Raw genomic sequence first — 22,159 nt, forward strand, 5'->3', positions numbered from 1 at the left:
CAGACCTTGATACAATCAGGAGCTGGTCCAATACTTGGAATATGACTTTCAACCTCGACAAATTACACACACTCACCACCTCTCTGAAAGGACAATTTGGCAAACCCTCCCATCAACTTCCAAAACAAACCACTTGAAGAAGTTCAGTCACTCAAACTTTTGGGCTTCACCATCAGCCATGATCTTTCTTTGGCAGACCATATTTCCAAGATGGCTTCGAAAGCCAGCTGCCGATTGGGCATCCTCCATCATGCAAGGTCTTTCCTTCGTCCATCTAAACTTCCGACAAACAACCTGCAAGGCCTTCATACATAGCTTGGATTACAACTCTCCCCTTTGGGCCAGCACCCCCACATCACATCTTGCCCTTCTTGGTGCATGGAAAGCAGGATCCTCAATCAACTTGCTAGAACAAGCATTTCATTCAGCATGTTCACCACCATGTGCCCTTCTCCCCCTCCCCTTGATCTCACTCTCACTCTTACTCAGTTGTTGGCGTTTCTCCCTTTCCATTTTGTTCCCTTCTATTCTGCTCTAGCTTTTCCAAGAGCATTGACCACACTTCCAAAATAAACAAGTGGTGCCAGGCACAACAAATCCCACCCATTTAAGGCATAGTTATTTGGGGGATCAAATTTAAATTTGATACATCCTTAACCTGAATGTTGATTATAAGGAAGAGAATAAGGAATATTTTAGTCTTCGTTTGAAGTCAATTAAACCATTTTTGACGAATTTATGACCCTAAAATGATTTTGACCTTTCAAGGCCACGTAAGGTCAAAGGTCATGTTGTCAAATGAAAGCCAAAAAAGGACTTGATATACGTCTTCCATAGTAAACACGCATATTCCTAACCTTTTTTTTATTTATAATGGAAAATTTGTAATTTTGACCAATGACCATGACCCCCAAAACTTCGGACCCAACCGATCTTCACAAATATGCATTTTTTCACTATTAGTTTGAGAGCTAGGTGGATATTAATCATAAAGTTGAGTAAAAAAGGGTTGAATTTTTAATTCTATTGCAATTGGCCGACCAATGAATGAATCGGGCATCTTACGTATCGCAGTCCTGGGGTTTTGTCCCTGGGGGTCCCAAAATAAGACCCCAAAATAAGACCCCAAAATCCATTTTAATTCAAAAAAAAAAAATCGAGTACAACATTTGTTTCAAGTCAGTTTCATTTGGATGACCCCTCAAAGTATAACGATGCAACTTAAGACGCAAAATTGTCTGGGGTTACTAATTAAGACTCATACTAATTAGGGACCAATTAATGGTTTATTCACACTTTCGAGTACATTCAAAATTATTTTTACATATGGTCATTTAGTCACTCCTGACATATCAACAAGTTAAGACATGATTTTTCCTGGGTTTTACAGATAAGACGGGGGCGTTTGGACCCAGAGGGGTGTCTGGACGCCGAAAATCGAATTTATATCTAAAAAAAAATGGAGTACATCAATTATGATTGGAGCTATGGATAAAACATTTCTCCCAGTGAACCAAAATGTAACTTAAGACACAAAATTGTCTGGGGTTACCAAGTAAGACGAATACTCATTAGGGATCAATTAATGATTTCTTCACACTTTCGAGTCCATTCAAAATTCTCTTTGCATATGGTCCTTTAATTACTCCTGACATTATATTGACAACTTAAGACGTCATTTCTCCTTGGGTTTGCAGAAAGACGGGGGCCTTTTAAAAGAACAGTCCGCGGTATTTTGAAGTGATGTTCAGATTGAAGACAATTTCATTCTGATTCCAAATATATTTTCGTTTATTTTGTAACACTAATATTTACGGAGGAAATGTCAATTAAAGTTTTGCAATCTATGGAGGTCAGTTTGAACCATTTTGAATATTACTGGACACGATGACGTCATAACATATGAAAAATACTCAAACCGTGTCCTGATTGCTACCAATGTACCCCAGATACAAATATTCATTTGGTTTTTGAAAACAACCCGATAGTAAATGTTGGAAATGGCCCAGGGAAGGCTTTAGAATTGACTCAGACTTAGCGTGACGTCATCATGCCCAGGAATAATCTACATGGCCGAAACTGACCTCACAAAATAAACACATATATTTGGAATCAGCATGAAATCCTGCATAATCTGAATGTCACTTCAAAACATCCCGGACCGTTCTTTTAACCCTGAGGGGTATCTACATTGAAACAAAGATCAAGGTATGTCAATGCATACAAAACATTTATTGCAAACGATTCAAGGTAAGTGTTGATACAATCACTTCCAGAAATTAAAGAAATAACAGAAATTACAGATATTACAAGATTACAGAAATTGACCAGCCCAATCAAACCAAATCCAAATGTCCTAATAAGGACTGTGATCATCTCACTCGTAATCATTATCACTGTCTTCATCGGATGACTCCATTTCCATTGGTAAAGGATCATGATCTTCATCGACAGTCATCCATATCACCATCGCCCTGAGTATCGTCAGCATTGTAATTTTCCTCTGTCTGAACCTGTATCGCTGGAATGAGTGCAGGTGGCAGCTGTTCTCCATCGAACCAAGTAACGCGAAATTCGCCATCGACATTTTCCCATCCGTTTGGAGGTGCTTTGTCCAGGTATTGTTGATGAGCACTGCCCCACAGTCTAGCAACAAATGCACTCCGATCAATGTGCAGAGCTAGTTCCGCTTCACACGGTGGGATGGCACTGCCTGAAATGCTTTTGAGCTTGTCGAATGGATGCCCGGCATTTGACTTTCGATTGTAGGTTTTGTCGACCACGTTGAAGCGGTGTTTGTTGAGTGGAACAATTTTCCGTCCTCCGTACAAGACACAGACAATATCTTGCAAGACTTTGGTGATGTCCTCTGTTGGGACAACGCGGCTCATTGAAGCAAAAGCTTTCTGGAACTTGTCACTTTTTGCTACAATCTCATATGGCCTGCTCTTTCCTTTTTTGGCAAAGGAAGAAGTATAGTCACAGCCAGTGAATGCGTGTAGTACAGGAAGTGTGGCGCACATCTCTTGTCCTACAGTAGCAGCAATCTTGGTTACATTTACATAACGAAGATTGCTGTGTCCTCTGGTACCAACCTCCATCCAGACAATGGATGACACATGATGAAGATGGTGCAAGAGCAACACAAGAATGTCGGTGTCTGAAGCTCTTATAACAATGTCTCCAGGTGTGGACTTGTCGGCCTCAATCATGTGAAGGATTACTCTATTGTCGGCCTCGGAATGATTACAACTTAGAGATGGGACTGAAGGCGAAGCTCACATAGGTACAGTAGAACTAGACGGCCTCCAGAATACCGATGTCTTAGAGCCTCGGCCTACTGCGGAAGGTGAACATAGAGAAGGTGACAGTATAGGCCTACCCGCATCTACTTACGAAACTGAAACTAACCACGACATTGATGAGGGCGAACAGTTGGACAGTAATGTAATCTTCGAAAGTGAATGTCCTGACAGTATATTTGTAACTGTAACAAAAAGAAAATTGTCAAACAAAATCAATCCAGAAATTCTGAATTTTTATTGAAAACTTTGAAACTGAAATAAAATTTCTTTATTCATTTTATTACTAAACACCGAAAAAGAAGGCCGACATCAGGGTTAAAAGGCCCCCATATTATATGCAAGCCCCAGGAAAAAATGTCTTAAGATGTTGATATAGTGTCAGGAATGAATAAATGACCATATGTAAAAAAAATTTGAATGTACTTGAAAGTGTGAATAAATCATTAAAATTGATCTGTAATGAGTATTCGTCTTAATTAGTAACCCCAGACAATTTTGTGTCAAGTTACATTTTGGTTCACTGGGAGAAATATTTTATCCATAGCTCCAATCATAATTGATGTTCTCCATTTTTTTAATAAATTCGATTTTTGGCGTCCAGACATCCCTCTGTGTCCAAACGCCACCGTCTTATCTGAAAACCCCAGGAAAAATCACGTCTTAAGTTGTTGATATAATATCAGGAGTGACTAAATGACCATATGTAAAACGAATTTTGATTGTACTCAAAAGTGTGAATAAATCATTACTTGACCCCTAATTAGTATTCGTGTTAATTGGTAACCCCAGACAATTTTGTGGCTTAAGTTACATTTTGGTTCACTGGGAGAAATGTTTTATCCATAGCTCCAATCATAATTGATGTGCTCCACTTTTTTTAATAAATTCGATTTTCGGTGTCCAGACACCCCTCTGGGTCCAAACACCCCTGTCTTATCTGTAAACCCCAGGAAAAATCATGTCTTAGGTTGCTGATATAATGTCAGGAGTGACTAAATGACCATATGTAAAAAGAATTTTGAATGTCCTCAAAAGTGTGAATAAATCATTAATTGGTCACTAATTAGTATGCGTCTTAATTAGTAACGCCAGACAATTTTGCATCTTAAGTTGCATCGTTATACTTTGAGGGGTCATCCAAATGAAACTGACTTGAAACAAATGTTGTACTCGATTTTTTTATTAAAATGGATTTTGGGGTCTTATTTTGGGACCCCCAGGGACCAAACCCCAGGACTGCATTACTTAAGATGCCCGATTCCTTCATTGGTAGGCTAATTGCAATATAATTAAAAATTCAAACCTTTTGTACTCAACTTTATGATTAAGATCCACAGAGCTCTCAAACTACATAGGATTGTTAGGATTTTAAGTGACAAATAGAATAAGGTTCACTATAAGCTTAGTTTGAAGTAAATCAGATCATTTTTGACGGTTATGAGCGAAAAACGATTTTGATCTTTTCGTGACCTTGACCTTGACCCAATTGGACCCAAAAGTTAATGGGGTCGTCCAAGGTTCATTGCCTACCTGTGGATTAAATTTGATACCGTTTGCTAACGCCGTTTTGCCGTAAAGTTGCTAACAGACAGACAGACAAACAAACAAAGACAAACAAACCAGACGATTACAATATCACGCTCCCTCCCTCTGGGGGGCGGGATAATAAATAAATTCACATTGCGCTGTGCAATTCCAATAAAATGACATTTCCCACAAACATTTTTTCCAAGTTCACTCCTTACTGACACTACTTAGTACAGCAAGTCATGGACTTACGACCTATGCGACTTACGAATGATCTACTTTACGACCATGCCCGCGACCGAGATATGTACTGCATGTCTGGCCACGACTGCTCCGTGTCTGGCAGCGTGAGTGTTGCCCAGCTGGGCATACGACAGTTTCCGCCCCAGCGCCCGCCAGTGCTAGCGTGTTCGCGTGGTCTCGGTATAGCGCAGTTTATCCGTTTGTCTTAAAATTTTTACTTCAAACCCCCAAGATGTCGATCAAGAGGAAATTATCTTTGTCTACTCCTCAACCTGCCAGGAAGGAAAGAAAAGCCATTGATCTCGCCACGAAAATGCAGGTGATCAAACAGTACGAAGGAGGAAAGAAAGTGAATGCGATCGCACGTGATCTTAAGTTATCACACTCTACTGTGTCGACGATTTTGAAAGATAAAGAATTCGTGAAGCTGTGAAAAGTTCTGCACCCATGCGATCAACAGTTACAACAACGGAACGGACCGGGCCCATCCACGAAATGGAGAAATTGCTGCATGTTTGGATGGAAGATCAGATCCAAAAACGGACACCTTTAAGCCTTTTTACTGTGCAGACGAAGGCTAGAAGTCTATTTCAGAATTTGAAAGAGTGCGCCGGAGAAGACTACAGTCAAGAATTTGTAGCAAGTACTGGCTGGTTCAAAAGATTCAAGAAAAGATTCCAAATTCATAATGTTCGAGTGACTGGAGAAGCAGCGAGTGCAGATGAGGAAGGAGCCTGTAAGTTTGTTGAAAGTCTGGATGAAATAATTGCACGAGGGGTATCAAGCAGAGCAGATTTTCAATGTGGATGAGACGGGATCGTTTTGGAAACGGATGCCAACACGCACTTACATCCACAAAAAACCCAAAAGCATGCCTGGATTTAAAGCATTTAAGGATAGGCTGACGTTGCTGCTTGGTGGGAAAATCGTGGGTTTTAAGCTGAAGCCTTTCTTAATTTATCACTCGGAAAACCCACGGGCGTTCAAGAACGTGAACAAGCACACACTGCCCATCTACTATTATTATTATTATTATTATTATATCATTATACAGTATAATATACATACAGTAATTTTTGCATAGGCCTATACACTATAAATAAAAGGTAAAAATATAGGTTGGCTGACTTACGACCAAATAGACTAATGACTGGTCGATCGTAACCGATCGCGGTCGCAAGTCGATGGACTTACTGTACCTCTCTTCTCCCACCCCTTCCTTACTGTTCAATCTCACTTTTCCATTTTGCATTTCAATGTAGTTGGAAGCATATCACCCCCCCCCCCCATTTCAAGTAGCTCTCCATCCCAACTAATGGTTTCTATTCTCATTCACCATCCCCTATATCTCCCCATATACTTGCAGTTTACTGCGTTTCCTTCCTTTTCTATCTCTTCCCTGCTTGTTCATCCCATTGTTGCATCCACATGTTTTTCCACTGCCTGTTAGTGCATAATCTTCTACCCTCTGTCACTGCACTCCAACATGAGCCTAGACTTTGTATGACAAAAAACAAAAAAAAAATAAAAACAGAGAAAGAAAGAAAATGAGTACATACCATACTTGACTTTTTCGCAGTACATTTCAGAGCCAGTCTGGGTAACACCGTGACTGGTGTTCCTTCCGGAAAGCAAATGTCTGACTCACTCGATCCAAAAGCGAGTTCATTTTCTAGAGATTATAAATGAAGAACAACATAGGCAATGGTAAGAGAACAATGTGGCTGGAAGCAAAACACACTATTCATGCTTGGTAACCCAAAATGGTTCTTTACGAGTTATCCAATCACATTTCAGCATCAATTATGTACGAGTTGTTCAAATTTCAGCATCAACTCATGTGATTAAGTAGAGAAGTTGGCCATTACAGGTCAAATAACTGGACTGGAGATTTTCTATTGGCGTTTGACGTGGGGGCTAGCATGAAATCTTAAAGGTACGCACACTCGCCTCTGACCTGGGTTCAAAACTCAGCCCAGCTATAAACTGTCATCCTGGTGTTTTGCCACCAGAGCGATTCATAAATGAGTGCACTCTCTCTCGGAAGGATGTTAAAATGGGTGTCCCATCTGCTGGCATTAGTTGATGGGAATTAAAGATCTCACAGTGTCCTTCATCAAAAGTAAGTGAGTAATCGCCAGCATCCTGGCCAAAATCTAAATTCCTGCGTTCTCACTCATGTATTTTGCCTCAGAGTGGCGACCCGTCCAGGATCGTAACCTGAGCCAAGAAACTGCTACAGCAGAACTGAAACTGTGCATGTAGAGTGATGATGAAGAGGAAGAAGGAGGTAGGATAAATATTCATAACTCACGAGACCATTAACAGCCAAGTCTAATCAGGCTGGAAACAAATACCTACCACCGACCCTGTTGTATTTCTGTACGGATCAATGTTTTGTAACTTTCTAGAACATCCTTGCCTTCAGATGCCGTGAGACCTTTAGACTATTTAAACCCAAACTACTATTGGAATGTACCCTTTAGATCCAATTGACCCTTCAGATCTTTTTAGTCCTTTTAAGACCCTTTCAACTCTTTTGACCTCTAAGACCATTTATGGTCTGAAAGGGTTTATATGGGCCCTTTCACTGGACAAAAAAAACGAATAGAACGTTTTTCATCAATTTAGGACCTGCTCATCCTTCAAATATTTCACTGCATTGATACAATCGTGTTATCAGACCTTTCAGCCCCCCCCACGGGCCCCTAATTTCCCATTGAATCAAACTAAAAATCAACTTTATCACCTTATGCACCCCAACTATCACCAACCTCCATTGGGAGATGAGCGTCTGTCCTTGGGACTATTCATCCTCTTGAAATAGGAACTCAGGTCAGGTCAGGTCAGATCTGTTACCTGCTACAGGTACCATGTAAACCTGTACTAACCTGTTCTATGGTCGGGTTGTCGGCGACTAAACCGTCTCCCCCACCAAGTTTTCTGGTGAGGAGGGGGTTTGGATATGGACACCCAGCAGGATTAAAAACAAAACCTGTCAAAGGGTGGAGGAGCTCCTTGTGAGCCAACGGCCATCCATATCTAGTGCCCAACTGTGTCTGCGGACGTCCTCCTGCAGTTGGGTTACTTTTTTATTAGGAGGTTGGTGGCAGGATTTGCACTCCGGCCACTGTAAAACCCTTCATTCCGCAAAACACACAAACGCAAAAAAAATCTGAAAACCCACTCCGTGGGAGTACCTCCTGTGCAGCTTCCCTTCGCAGGGCAACTCACCGGATGGCGGGATTGGGGCAAAGCCTTTGGGACCCCCAATCTTTGATGAAAGGAGGGAAACCATGGGGTAACCTCCATGGGTCAGATTGCGGGAGAGTGTGTCGGAGTGGTGCTGAGGTGTCATCCACCAGACGGCGGTCTCCTTGGGTTAACCTGAGGTGGTCCCTTCGGGTGGATGCCTGGAATGTCCTATCCCTAAGAGAGGATGATCACCTGTCTCTGTTATCATCTGAGCTCAAGCGTTTGGACATCGGTATTGCTGCACTCTCTGAGGTTTGGAGACTGGATTGTGGCGAGATAATGGTGGGTGGCTACACCTACTATTGGTCTCGTCGCTCTGATGGTTACCATACTCAAGGAGTTGCTGTCGCTGTGTCCAATAAGCTGACCCCAATGATAATTGAGGAAACACCGGTCAACGAGCGTATTATGACACTAAGGATTAGTCACTCCTTAGGTGTCATTTCCCTGGTCTCTGTCTATGCTCCGACTGAGGCGAGTAACCTCACCGTGAAGGACACATTCTATGCCACGCTCGAGTCTGTGGTTGATCAGTGCCCCAGATGAGATACACTTCGAGTCTTGGGGGATTTCAATGCATCGACTGGAACTGATAGGGATGGTTATGAGGTGTGTGTTGGTCCCCATGGGTCAGGAACTATGAACCAGAATAGCACTAAGTTCCTTGACTTTGCAAGAAGTCATGGACTTAGTGTGGCCGGTTCATGGTTTCAGCGCCCACAAGCTCATCGCTGGACTTGGTATTCCAATGCTAGCGGTGTGGCAAAGGAGATTGACCATGTCCTCGTTGATGGTCGCAGGAGGATGATCCAGAACTGCAGGGTCTTCCTGAGTGCTCAGTTCCTCAATACTGACCACCGGCTTGTTGTAGCAACTCTGAAGCTGCACCTTAAATCCTGGAGAATGGTACCATCCCAGCCTAGGCTGGATGTTGCCAAGCTCAAGGATGAGAGAGTAGCTGAGGAGTTTGCGAACAGGCTGAGTGGACATTTTGGGTGTCTGGGTGCTTTGGAGGGTCCTGAAGAGTTATGGATTACCTTCAAGGCCACCGTCCTTGATGTTGCCAGTGGATGTCCTGGAACTCACCGCAGGGCAAAGAAGAATTTTGTCTCTCAAGGGACACTGGATACCATTGACCAGAGTCGCATGGCCAGGCTGAATGGCAGAGCTGAGCTGTTCAGGGAGCTGAGGCGTAAAACTGTACGTGCACTTAGGGTGGACAAGGAGGCCTATGTGCGAGGATTCTGTGAGGGGGTAGAGCATCACCTGTGGACAGGTGATTCTCGTCCCGCTTACAGGGAAATTCGCGCATTGCGTTCATCCAAGCCCATCCCTCAGAGCACTGCAGTTAGAGCAAAGTGTGGTAGGCTCTTAACAGAGGAGTCTGAAGTGAAGGCCTGCTGGGCCGGTTACTTTGAGCGGTTGTACCAGGCTGATCCACCAGCTGTCGAATTGGACGTCAATGGTGTTACAATCCCTGTTGCTGACCCTCCAATCAATTGTGGTCCACCTTCGCTTGTGGAAACACGGGCTGCGGTGAACCGGTTGAAACAGGGTAAAGCTCCAGGGATCTGTGGCATCTATGCTGAACTTCTCAAGGCTGGTGGAAATGCTGCACTCGTGTCGTTGCATGCAGTTTTGTGCTCTGCCTGGAACACAGGCATCATCCCAACTGATTGGAAGAGGGGCCTTGTTGTCCCTCTCTGGAAAGGGAAGGGTGATCGCCAAGACTGCAACAACTACCGAGGGGTGACGCTGCAATCAGTGCCGGGCAAGGTCTTTGCTCGGATAATTCTTGTTAGGGTTCGCCACCATCTGCTTGAGCACCAGCGTCCAGAGCAGTCAGGCTTTACACCAAAGTGGTCAACGATTGACCGTATCCTTGCTCTTCGTGTCCTCACCGAATGCAGACGAGAGTTTCGGCAGGGGCTGCTTGCAGCCTCTGTTTATCTCTGTAAAGCGTTTGATTCAGTGAATCGGGATGCCTTCTGGAGGTTTCTTGGTTTTCGTGGGGTGCCACCAAAACTGATCGATCTGATGTCTGAACTCTACTCTGGTAATGAGAGTGCTGTGAAGTGTGGTGGTACCATCTCTGACTTATTTCCAGTTGTTACTGGAGTTCGTCAGGGGTGTGTACTGGCCCCCACACTTTTCAGCACTTGTATGGACTGGATTCTCGGGAGGATGTCGGAAAGATCAAGCTGCGGTGCATCGTTTGGGAATGTCAAGATCTCGGACCTTGATTTCACAGATGATGCAGTCATCTTTGCGGAGACTTTAGATATCCTTTTGGGGGCCCTCGAGGTGCTGAATGAGGAGTCGGAGCCGCTGGGATTCCGGGTTTCTTGGCTCAAAACTAAGATCCAGGCTTTCAATGACATCTTGGATGCTGCTGTCCTGTCTGTGTCTGTTTGTGGTGAGGATGTTGAGGTCGTGGAGAGATTCACTTACCTTGGCAGTGATATTCATGTCTCTGCTGGCTGTGAGTCAGAGGTCAACAGACGTCTGGGTCAGGCCTGGGGAGTCGTGGATTCACTGGATCATGGGGTGTGGCGATGTCGGTACCTGTATGGGAGGACGAAAGTCCGAGTCTTCAGGTCCTTGGTGCTTCCATCCAGTCTTGCTCTATGGATGCGAGACTTGGACTCTGACCAAGGATCTAAGACGGAGACTTAATTCCTTTGGTACCATGTCTCTTCGGAGAATCCTTGGCTATCGCTGGTCAGATTTTGTGTCCAACGAACGGTTGCTGAGAGACTCGGATGAGATTTGTTACCTGCATGGTCCGTGAGCGTCAGTTGCGGCTGTATGGACATGTGGCTCCTTTTCCTGACGCTGATCCTGCTCACCAGATTCTCTCAGTGAGGGAGTCTCGTGAGTGGAGGAGGCCAATGGGCTGACCACGTGCCTCGTGGTTGCAGCAGGTTGACTGGCATCTCAAGATGGGGATGGGCCTGGCATCTGCCTGGGGGAAGGCCAGACGGAGGCCCCTGGAGTACCGGTGGAAAGTGGACGCAGCGACGCGCTGTTCTGGCACATGCTCCCATTTTGGTCATCAAGGAAAGATTAACTGGATATGGTCACATGTGTTTAATTCCTACGCATTATCATCACCATAACCCAAACTGTATTAATCGGTTTTCTCCAAAAGCTTTCCAATGACAAATAAAATGGTCACTTTTGATTGGCACATGCCAGCCATTGTATTTTAGCAATACCTCTCCTTTGTAAACTTCAAGTGCCCCAGTAAGTCACTGATCTAAGCGAGGTGTCATATCGATCAATGCACCATTTCTGGAGATCTTTGAAATTATTTTCATGAATGCAAGAAGACTTCCACAAGCCTTGGATCAATCAGATTGCTTGAAGGACATGCAAGAGAGCTCATGACTTTTATATACTCATCAAATCACTTGTGAAGTTAAGTTTATTGGTATCATTGTCTCGGAGAGAAATGTGGCACAAAATTTGGGGAGAAAAAAACAAAAAAAACAAAACAAAAAGAAAACGAACAATAAAAAGAAAAACAAGGACAAATGTGTCCAAGAGCAGTGTCATTGCACCAGTCAATAAAGGTTTTGTCTTCACCAGAAGAAGAAGAACAAGAAGAAGAACAACGCGGAGCTCTCTTAAAGCAAACGTTCGCTACGCGAGACGCAGCTAATAACCACAGCAAGAATAACAGGTCTGACAGTTCATCCTGGCTTCGAAGTCAAATAGAGGTACAAAAAAAAAAAGCACCACTGATGATGCATTTTCAGTGCCTTCAGATAGTATTCACACCCCTTGACTTTTTCACATTTTGTTGTGTTTCAGCCTAAATTTAAAATGTACTAAATGTAATTTTTTGTCACCCATCTCCACAAAATACCCCATAATGACAAAGGGAAAACTGCTTTTAGAAATTTTTATAAATATATTAATAACGATATACATAAATATATCTAATTTGCAGAAGTAGTTCAACTATTTATTGTTCCCTATATCCTTACAAGTCTCATTCACTGCCGCTAAAGCGCATCCCCAAAACATGATGCTGCCACCACCATGCTTCATGGGACGGATGATGTTCGAGGGGTGATGAGCTGTGCTCAGTTTCTGCCAGACATAGTGCTTTGTATTCGGGGCAAAGAGTTCCATTTTGGTCTCACCAGACCACATAATATTTTGCCTCATGCTCTCAGTCTTTCCCATGCTTTTTTGCAAACTCCAGGTGTGCTGTCATGTGCCCTTTTCTCAGGAGTTGCTTTTGTCTGGCCATTCTCCCATAAAGCCTCAATTTGTGAAGTGCTGCAGAGACTGTTGTCCTTCCAGCAGGTTTTCCTAATTCAGCCAAGGCACTCTGTAGTTCTGTCAGAGTCGTCATTGGTTCTTGGTCACCTCTCTGACCAAGGTCCTTCTTGCCCCATTGATCAGTTTGGTCGGACAGCCAGCTCTCGGAAGAGTCTGGGTGGTTCCATATTCTTTCCATTTGCTAATGATGGAGCTCACTGTGCTCTTGGGAACTTCCATTACTCGAGAAATTGTTTTATTCTCTTCCCCGGATCTATACCTCCTCACAATTCTATCTCGGAGTTCTACTGACAGTTCCCTCGGCTTCATGGTAGAGTTTCTGCTGACATGCACTGTAAACTGTGGGACCTCATATAAAAAGGTGTGTTTCTTTATAAATCCTGTCCAATCAATTGAATTGGCCACAGGTGGACTCCGATCAAGTTGTAAAGAAATCTCAAGGATGATCAAAGGCAATTGTATGTACCTGAGCTCAATTTGGAGTGTCATAGCAAAGGGGTTGAACTCGGCCTCATCATCAGCCATGACCTTTCCTGAGCTGACCACATAGCAGATTTGGCCTCCAAAGCCAGCTGCAGATTGGGCATCCTCTGTCAATCCAAGTCTTTCCTTGGAAAAGCAGAGGTACTCATCGTCTAGAAGGCCTTTAGCCGTAGCTCAACGGAGTATGGCTCTCTGTTCTGGGCTGGTGCTCCAGCATCACATCCGTCTCTCCTGGATTCTGTGGAATCGAAAGCTCTCAAAATTATTTGAATCTCCCATGATGCCACTGAAGCACAGCGTATGTTGCTTTCACATCACAGGAAGGTCTGTGGTCTCTGTTTTCTACCATAAATTTTCCAATATTGCTCCATACGAGCTCAGGCTTCCGATATTCCCCGTCTACTCCAGGGTGCATGCTTTCTTCCAATAACCCTCTCCTGGTTAAACTTCCAAAATCCAGGCCGACTACACATGCCAACTCCGTTTTTCCTCACATCCTTCCAGAGGATGTTATGTCTCACTCTTCCCCTCCAGAACTTCATGCACTGCCATCTATTGTTATCCACAATTTATAACAATGATTTTTATTATCCCCATTAACCACTTATTTGCCAATTTCATCATTTCCTCCCCTCCTGCCTTTCTTATTATCTTGTTCGTTCATTCCCTTGTCATTTGACCCAATGTAACAGACAATGTGTGGAGCTGTCGGTAACTGTGCAGGACGATGAAAGTCCGAGTCTTCAGGTCCTTGGTGCTTCCAGTCTTGCTCTACGGATGTGGGACTTGGACTCTGACCAGGGATCTGAGATGGAGACTTAATTCCTTTGGTACCAGGTCTCTCCGGAGAATCCTTGGCCATCGCTGGTCGGACTTTGTGTCCAACGAGCGGTTGCTGAGAGAGACTCAAATGAGATTTGTTACCTGCAGAGTCCGTGAGCATCAGCTGCGGCTGTATGGACATGAGGCTCGTTTTCCTGACACTGCTCACCAGATTCTCTCAGAGAGGGAGCCTCATGAGTGGATGAGGCCAATGGGCCGACCACGTGCTTTGTGGTTGCAGCAGATTGATCAGCATCTCAAGATGGGGATGGCCAGACTGAAGTCCCTGGAGTACCGGCGGAAAGTGGACGCAGCGATGCGCTGCTCCAGCACGTGCTCAAATACCTGACCTGACTTTACCCGACAGTCAACTTTATCCTACTCTTACATGAGCCTCGCTCCTGTATAGAAAAAAAAAGCAAAAGAATTTGAATGGAGTAGCGTTTCAGATGAGTGACAAACACACTGTAACAGTAGATATTGTGGGACAGCGTACAGTACAAAACATGTTGGTGAGAAGGTACATTAAAAATAGCAAATTAGCAGTACACCACAATGGTGCAACTTTTTAATTGAAGCTTCCAAATGGGTTTGCTTGTTTGGCATTCCTATGTGAGGGCACGGCTAATGATGCTTGGATCCCAAGTTCAAGTCCCATATACTGTGTTGATTTGTAAATCGTCTGCTGATATCATTATCCAACCTTCAATGTATACAAGCTCCTCCATAAGCCTTAAATGCTTGGATATAAAAATGAAAGTGGTCATTAATGCATCAATTAGGAATTAAGGTGAATATTTTGTTGATATTTACTTATCTATGTTCACAATAAAACCTAAAGGAGGCTGCCCATGATATCTGTACAGTAAAAGTATATAGGTTGCTCAATTAAGAATATAAAAAAAGAAGGGGATCAGACACTGCCACATGGATTCGGACCCGCAGGCAGTACCTGCCACCTGAAAATGTGTATTTGGACCACAGGACAATTTTAGAGAAAATATCCCGGATCACGAAATATTAAAAAAAATAAAAAAGCTCTCTGGTTTATCGTACAGCCCGAAATGTGTATGCAGATGATATTCCTTCCCTCCTTTCTCCAGCGAGCTAACTACCAAAAATGAGGATGCATGGTTCTTGTATTTGGAAAGCTGCAGTTACCTCTTGGGGACAGCAGTGGGCAGCATCTACTATATCAGCCTGTTAGAAGCAGGAGAACTTGTATTTACTTTTTAATGTTCAAATATGAGGGTAGGTTTGCAGTTAAAATGGTGCCATCAACAATACAATGGTTGAAAAATGAAAAGGAATCCAAAGGCTTTTTTAAATTATTTTTTTCACATCCAAAGTTGAGGTTAGTAGTAGATCTTGTGCTCACATGAATACTTTGATGAAAACTTCTCACCAATGACAAATAATTTCAAATGATATAATGGAAGGGCTGTTCATAATTATTGAAATTTTCAAGAGATGTTCATCACACTGTGTGGTGGGGAGTTCATAGGGTGTGTACAAGTGTAAAATCCTGAAAAGGCTGCATATTGTAAAAAGAAACCCGAAAAAAAACAAAAAACAGTGAAGTCGATGGCATGCCATCGCAAATCCTCACACTTCCCACCAAGAGCAAAGTTGTAAGATGGCAAAATGTTTCACCAGGAATGACAATATCAAATTTGAGTTAAAACCAAATTTTCTGTTTTGACCCCTGTGACCCGAAGGTTCATTGTACATGAAGCGGGGGTCAAATGTCCCCCCTCCTCCCCCAAAAAGTTACATATTTCATGCATTCCCCAATGTTGATTACATTCACAGTTTCATTAGAATTTTGTTTTGAAAGTGCCCATTGCATTTTCTTTGGTATTTGACCTTTTGACCCTGCCCAATGATACTGCTCTCACACCTTCTTGCCATGTGGTGACCATCATTACCAAGTTTGCTGAATTTCTGCACAACAGTTTAGGAGATAACATGACAGATGGATGGACAGACAGACAGACAGATGAGTGGAACATATTACAGTATCCCCCTGTGTTTTTCAAAAAGCATGGGGATAATAATATCTGATTAGAAACAATCAACTGGCATGCTATTCATGCAAGTAAATTTTAATTGCACTCAATCCACAGTTTGTAATCTAGTGTACACAACATGCCATACTGAGCAAGGCCCAGCAAAAATTGATGCGACCCGCAGCCATGTGCTGCGTACAAAAGATGATGACCTCAAAACCTCACCTGTGAAGTTCCTAAAATAAAAAAGGCAAGAGGAAGCTCTCCTTCATAATCAATCAGAAAAGATAGACTATTAATGCTCCAATAACTGTTTCAGAGAGAAGAGTTTGTACAGGAAATCAGGACAAGATAGCAGAAGATACATTGAGAAGGTCTATGAGCCTTCATTCCTGTATTAAATAATAATAATAATAATAATAATAGTAACAATTCTAACAAGAACAAAAGGCTTTCCACCTGTTGGCTTGGAAGCATGATAATCATAATAATGCAGTGCATAACAACAAGAACACAAGTCTGAAGACGACAATGGTTCACGAGCGGTATTTGACGATGTAGATTGTTTCAGAAGTCGAGGAAGAGACAATACAATAATGTTTGACCAAGTTATAAAAATGATCAACATGATGTGGTACGAGTGACAGGTTATTAGCTGCAAAATGTCGAAAACCCGGTTTCGTTCAACAACTTTCAAAATTTGACCTTTGCATAAACTTTAAAGGTCACAAAACAATGTTGTGGACATTAAAATAAGGAAACAGGAGACGTGCTATAGCTTATTGGAGTTACTTCGAAGGTCGAAAACCCCGTTCGAGTCCCACAATTTTGAAAATTTGACCTTTGTGAACTTTAAAGGTCAAAGGTCAAGGATTATGACCTTTGATGCAAAACTTCCTCCGGAACATTCCAGGAACAATATAACGTCATTTAGGCTATATGGCATTTCACACTCCTCAGATTATCTATACTTTGATGAAATCAGCGTAAAAACAAACTTGAAGGGGGCGCCACGGGCAAGGTGTTCGAGATAGAGCAAAATGGTTTCAAGATTTTAGGTGGGGAATGACCTCAAGATTATGCATAAAAAAATATTGTCATCCCAGCTCTCAAAGTTTGGGCGGTCGTATGATTTTTATGTCAAAATTCGAAATTTTCTAAGTTCGTGACCTTGACATTGGGACGAAAATGAAAGAAAAAAAAAAAAACGAGCTCCGTGCAGCTATGCAGGTGCCATTGGGCTAACCAAATACCGAAACCACTGCCAGATTTGACAAACCCCTCGGAGAAGATGGATTTTTATGTCAAAATCGCAATTTTCTAAGTTCGTGACCTTGTGACCTTGACGTTGGGACGAAAATGAAAAATCGAGCTCCGTGGGGCTAACCAAATACCGAAACCCATCAGATTCGACAGCCCCCCCAAGGAGAAGATGCAAATTGAAATCGGCTACCCCCTAAAAACACGTTTTGGGCATAGCTCCACCCATAATGGGTGCACCATGCCCATTTTCAGGAAAACCCAACTAGATCATGATATAAACCTCCCACCAAAATTTTATCAGGATCGGATCAAAACCCACGGAGCTATGCTCGGAACAGACAGATAGACATACATACAGACAGACATAAGACAGACATAAGACAACAATAACGAATATAGTGGTCACTTATTTTTTCGTGAACCAATTAAAAAGCTTGTGCCTGCATGTCTGGGGTAATTGCTCGGTCTGTTGTGAACACAGCTAACAAATCAAATTTCATATATATATATATATATTTATATATATATATATATATAAATATATATAAATATATATATATATATATATATATATATATATATATATATATATATATATATATATATATATATATACATACATACATACATACAAACATACATACATACATACATACATACATACATACATACATACATACATACATACATACATATATATATATATATATATATATATATATATATATATATATATATATATATACATATATACATACATACATAAACAAGCCTGGTGTTAGCTTCGTGGTTAGGGTGGCGGCTTGGGATCCCAGGGTCCTGAGTTCAAGCCCCATTGGCTGCTGAATTAACACCAGGGGGTTGACTCAGCCTGTCATCCTTCCGAGGTCGGCGAAATGAGTGCCAGTGTACTGGTCCCGGTGTATGCCCCGGTTAGAATAGGTGTACCATAACCCTGTGTGTCGTAAGAGGCGACCAGGGTTGGCGTCAGGTAGGGCATCCGGCCATAAAACATTGCCTCAAGAAAAAGCCAAACCCCTGCACAGCAGGGAAAAATGGCTGTAAAAACGGTCATATATATATATATTATATATATATATACATATACATACATACATATATTCAAAACGAGTTCAATCTCAGCAGCACAATTTCTATGCACAGTTCACATTTACTTTGCTGCAAACAGATGTGGGGTGGAATGTATACTTGCATTCCCTCCAAGAGTTATTCGTCCCATGCAATGCAAATTAAAGCTGATATATCCTACATACTAAACAACCAAAACAAGTAATGAACAAAACAAAAAAAAAAAACATTAAAATGACAATTTGAATGGATTCTGAATGATACTCGTGTAAATGTAAAGACGTCGCTCACTCCGAGTCTGCTGGAGACATTTCCAGATGTTCTCGTGGTGGAATAACTTCCCTTGCCCCGTGACCTCCCACAGAAAGTCTCTGTCACTCGGATGCAGCTCCAGATGCTTCTTGCACACTGCACAGAGACGTACACAGACACGCAAGCAACGCCAGTTCTGTCACTAGCACATAAACAGGGACACTATGCACAGGAATTTCTCCATCTCCTAGACACAGGTGCCACACAGACAAACACACTTGACAATCATATTTTATTTGAATCCAACCACCTTGAAAAAAAAGAAAAAAAAGAAAAGAACACTTTATTGAAAGAAAACTTCAGATAGCAATGATGCCTTGTTTCAACAAATATGTTTTGTGTATTCTGTGGAGAAATGTTGGTAACACACATGGTAAAAACTCACCCTGATACATGGCAGCCGAGAGAGGGAATCTGATTCCCAACTGCTCGTCATCAAATTTATTCACGTAATCCTCGAGCATACGTAGTGCAAATCCCCGTCGTCTCCAAGCTTGTCGCACAAATATTGAGTCCAATACGTGCAGTTCGTAGCACTGATTCACAAAGTAGGTGCATAGAGTGGCTAACAGCACGAAAATGGTGGAGGTGGGGTGTCGAAGGTGGTGTGGTGGGTGGGGGGGAGGGGAGAGGGAAAGGGAGAGACCATCAATGGGGACACCAAAATTAATTACACCTACAACTAAATACCAGCCAACTCGTCAAAGAAGAGCCAATTTACAGGCAATCACCAGTTTAACAGCACTTCAGCAATATTGTTATGAATCTGGAAGCCATTTACACACAGACAGACAGCAGTCCCTAAGCTTAGTTATTTCGATAAGTATGTGTTTATAGTTAGAATCCTTCCTTCTGTCTCATGGGAATTTTGTGTGTGTGCTAAGATTTATTTTATAGGTAGGTTATTACATCCCACCACCTGCCCATCACACTCCATCAGCACCGTTGGCTGCTCGTCCCTTGACTTGCCAGAGGGGGGCCTCACGGTCCCAGTCCACGGCTTCCACGAACGTTCCACACGCAATGGGGCTTCACCACCATCCACCTTCCAAAAACATGCGTGGAGGGGAGGGGCGGCTTTCTCCGTGCATGGCCGAAACCCCGCCCAGGAAGGCTGTGCCCGAAGGATCCTGGCCAATTAGAGGCGAACAGCAAGGTGTGCTGACCGAGGCCCCTCCCCACTGAGGGAGGTCCATAAAGTTCCAGAGACACTCTGAGGGTGGTTGGTCGAAAAACGGGAGTGGTGTGGACGAAAGGTCGTTGTCATGGTTGTTGTCGTTGTCAAGAGGAGTTCTGTGGACCCCGACGATTTACCACCCGAGCTCCGCCACGAACGAGTCCCCCACGTACGAGTGGGGATTGGACAGATGACTTGTCAGGTGCCGCATCGTGGAGCGCGCCTTCCCTCCGACGACCAGGTACAAGCCGAGCCCTGGTCCCCAGCTCGCCTTTCCCTCCTGAGCTGAGGGACCGAATAAAGACCCCACGGGGTCCAGTGTGTGTGCGTGGTGCCAGTCTGATAAGTAGAATTGTTAAGTGCTTTTGTTCATTTTCCTGCATATTCAGATAACTCTGCTCTTTGTGCCCCCCTGCCCCCCTGATAAATAAATCCCCAATTGTTCAATGTACCAGCTCGTTGTCTGTCACTTTCTTTCATTGACCCAGCACGGTGTGTATTGAGATTTAGTGAGGCCGTTTAGGCCGGTAAGTTGTCATTGGGTCCGACGGACTCTAGTAATTCTGCTCAGTTACAATGGAACGAGGTCGCGAGAGCAACCCGGTTCGACAGAGTCCGTTGAGGGTGTGACTTCCCTGGTAATGTGACGACGTGGGCACTTAAGTATATTGAAATTTGGCTATTGACCCTACCCCACGCCGTCAGAGAATTGGCAATCACGGTCTTCAAGTGACCCGTGACCTTTCAGAGTTGTCTGAGAGTCACGACCTAAATTTAGGGTGTTCGGTGTGAGACGACCCTACTGCTCCACCTAGTGGTCGTTTATCGCCGCCGAACCCCGGTCCACAACAAAAACAACAAAAAAAAACACCGAGTAACTTAACCATTACAAGAAAAGCTCGTCATTTGGAGCACGTGAATATTTCCAGTCGGTTCACACCCTGATGGGGTACATGCTGCCTTTGATAGGAGTTCTCTCACAAGGAACTTCAACGCAGGTGAAGGCCATTAGTCCCATTAATCACCAACCTATGGTTGTTTGTCCATGATCTGTCCTTTTTAAATGCTGAATGTCGAGCAAGGAAGGAGTACGAAGATTTTTTAAATCTTTGGTACAACTCGGCCAGGGTTCGAACCACCGATCTCCCAGCCTCAAAACGGACGCTTCAACTTTTATGATACAGAGTCCATAACAGAAAAAAAACATAAGCATTTGTCTCACAATTGCTTGCCTTTAGCTTTGATTGTGTAGAAACCCACAGCCTCCCCATCTCGCCACATCACCGAGGCAATATCGTCCGAGCTATGCAAAAGGAACGTGCCTCCTCCGGGCTCCATCTCCCGAGTTCTGTACACGATGCGGTTCAGCACGTACAGAACGATATGCTCTCCCATGCTCTTCACCTGGTCATACACAGGATGGGATTCACAGAGGCAAGCAGCAAGCCTGTGGTACATGAACACACTGCACTCTATGCTATGCATCGAATCATAAAAAAGAATTGCAGCCAAACAAAAATAAACTAGAACTACGTTGTCGATGGCACACCATCACATATTCCCACTCGCACTGCTTTGTCCCATTAACGCTCAGTGAAATTTTATCTTGCAAAATGGATTGACTATTCTTTTCTATTTGATGTGCTTTATGACCAAAGACTTGCTATGTTTACTAAATCAGAAGTCATTGCAAGCATGTCAACATTTCATGAAACATTAATTTAAGACTGTCCAGCAATATAGAACTGTGCATCAATTTAATCATAGGAATGAACTGTGTATAATATTAATTATAATTATTCATAATCAATTAGATAAATACAGTAAAACCTGTGACTGTTTGTCACTCATGGGGGCCACATAAGTAAGTTGTTTATAAAAGAATTTACCATGTACAATGGTAAATACACTTTAAAAAAAAATCAGCCCCCATGACCCCACCCCCTCTGGCCCGGCCCCAGGGGTCATATCAAAAATCCGACAGTGTTGTGCACTTCCCCATACATATATCTACTATGTCCCAAAGTTTCAAGTTCCTCGCTCAAACGGTGTCGGAGGAGCTATTTTGATCCCCTATCCGCTAAGCACCCCCTACCCCGCAAGCACCCTCTGATCATCATGTGTTTTAAAAAAATGTTGTTAAATGTATAACTCATGAATATGTTTGATTTAAAAAGCTACAAGACAATTTTTTTTTTTTTTTTAATCGAGCCCCATGACCAACCCCTCTGGCCCGGCCCCTAGGGGTCATATCAAAAATCCGAAAGTGTTGTGCACTTCCCCATACAAATATCGACTATGTCCCAAAGTTTCAAGTTCCTATTTCAAACGGTGTAGGAGGAGTTACAGGGTAAGACAGACAGACGGACGGACGGACGGTG

At 43.1% G+C, this 22,159-nt stretch overlaps 1 protein-coding gene and 1 long non-coding RNA gene across 16 annotated transcripts in view; one reads left to right on the forward strand and one right to left on the reverse strand.

Annotated features, from left to right (window-relative positions):
- The window catches only part of FAM169A (family with sequence similarity 169 member A), an 83,137-nt gene that overhangs the window by 12,073 nt on the left and 48,905 nt on the right, over positions 1-22,159 (reverse strand). For all 15 annotated transcript variants that reach the window (XM_085846118.1, XM_085846120.1, XM_085846119.1 and 12 more), the window contains 4 exons: positions 21,011-21,182; positions 18,987-19,166; positions 18,581-18,697; positions 6,635-6,747 (listed from right to left, as the gene is read on the reverse strand). In XM_085846118.1, coding sequence (XP_085702244.1) covers positions 6,635-6,747; positions 18,581-18,697; positions 18,987-19,166; positions 21,011-21,182 — 582 coding nt within the window. The remainder of the gene's footprint in view (positions 1-6,634; positions 6,748-18,580; positions 18,698-18,986; positions 19,167-21,010; positions 21,183-22,159) is intronic.
- Positions 1-22,159, forward strand: part of LOC147016915 (uncharacterized) — a 41,603-nt gene that overhangs the window by 10,220 nt on the left and 9,224 nt on the right. The gene's annotated exons all lie outside the window — the stretch shown is intronic.

Source organism: Eptatretus burgeri, chromosome 11 (genome assembly GCF_056783735.1).
Source record: "Eptatretus burgeri isolate ZD-2024b chromosome 11, Ebu_testis_v1, whole genome shotgun sequence".
Lineage (NCBI taxonomy): Eukaryota > Metazoa > Chordata > Myxini > Myxiniformes > Myxinidae > Eptatretus > Eptatretus burgeri.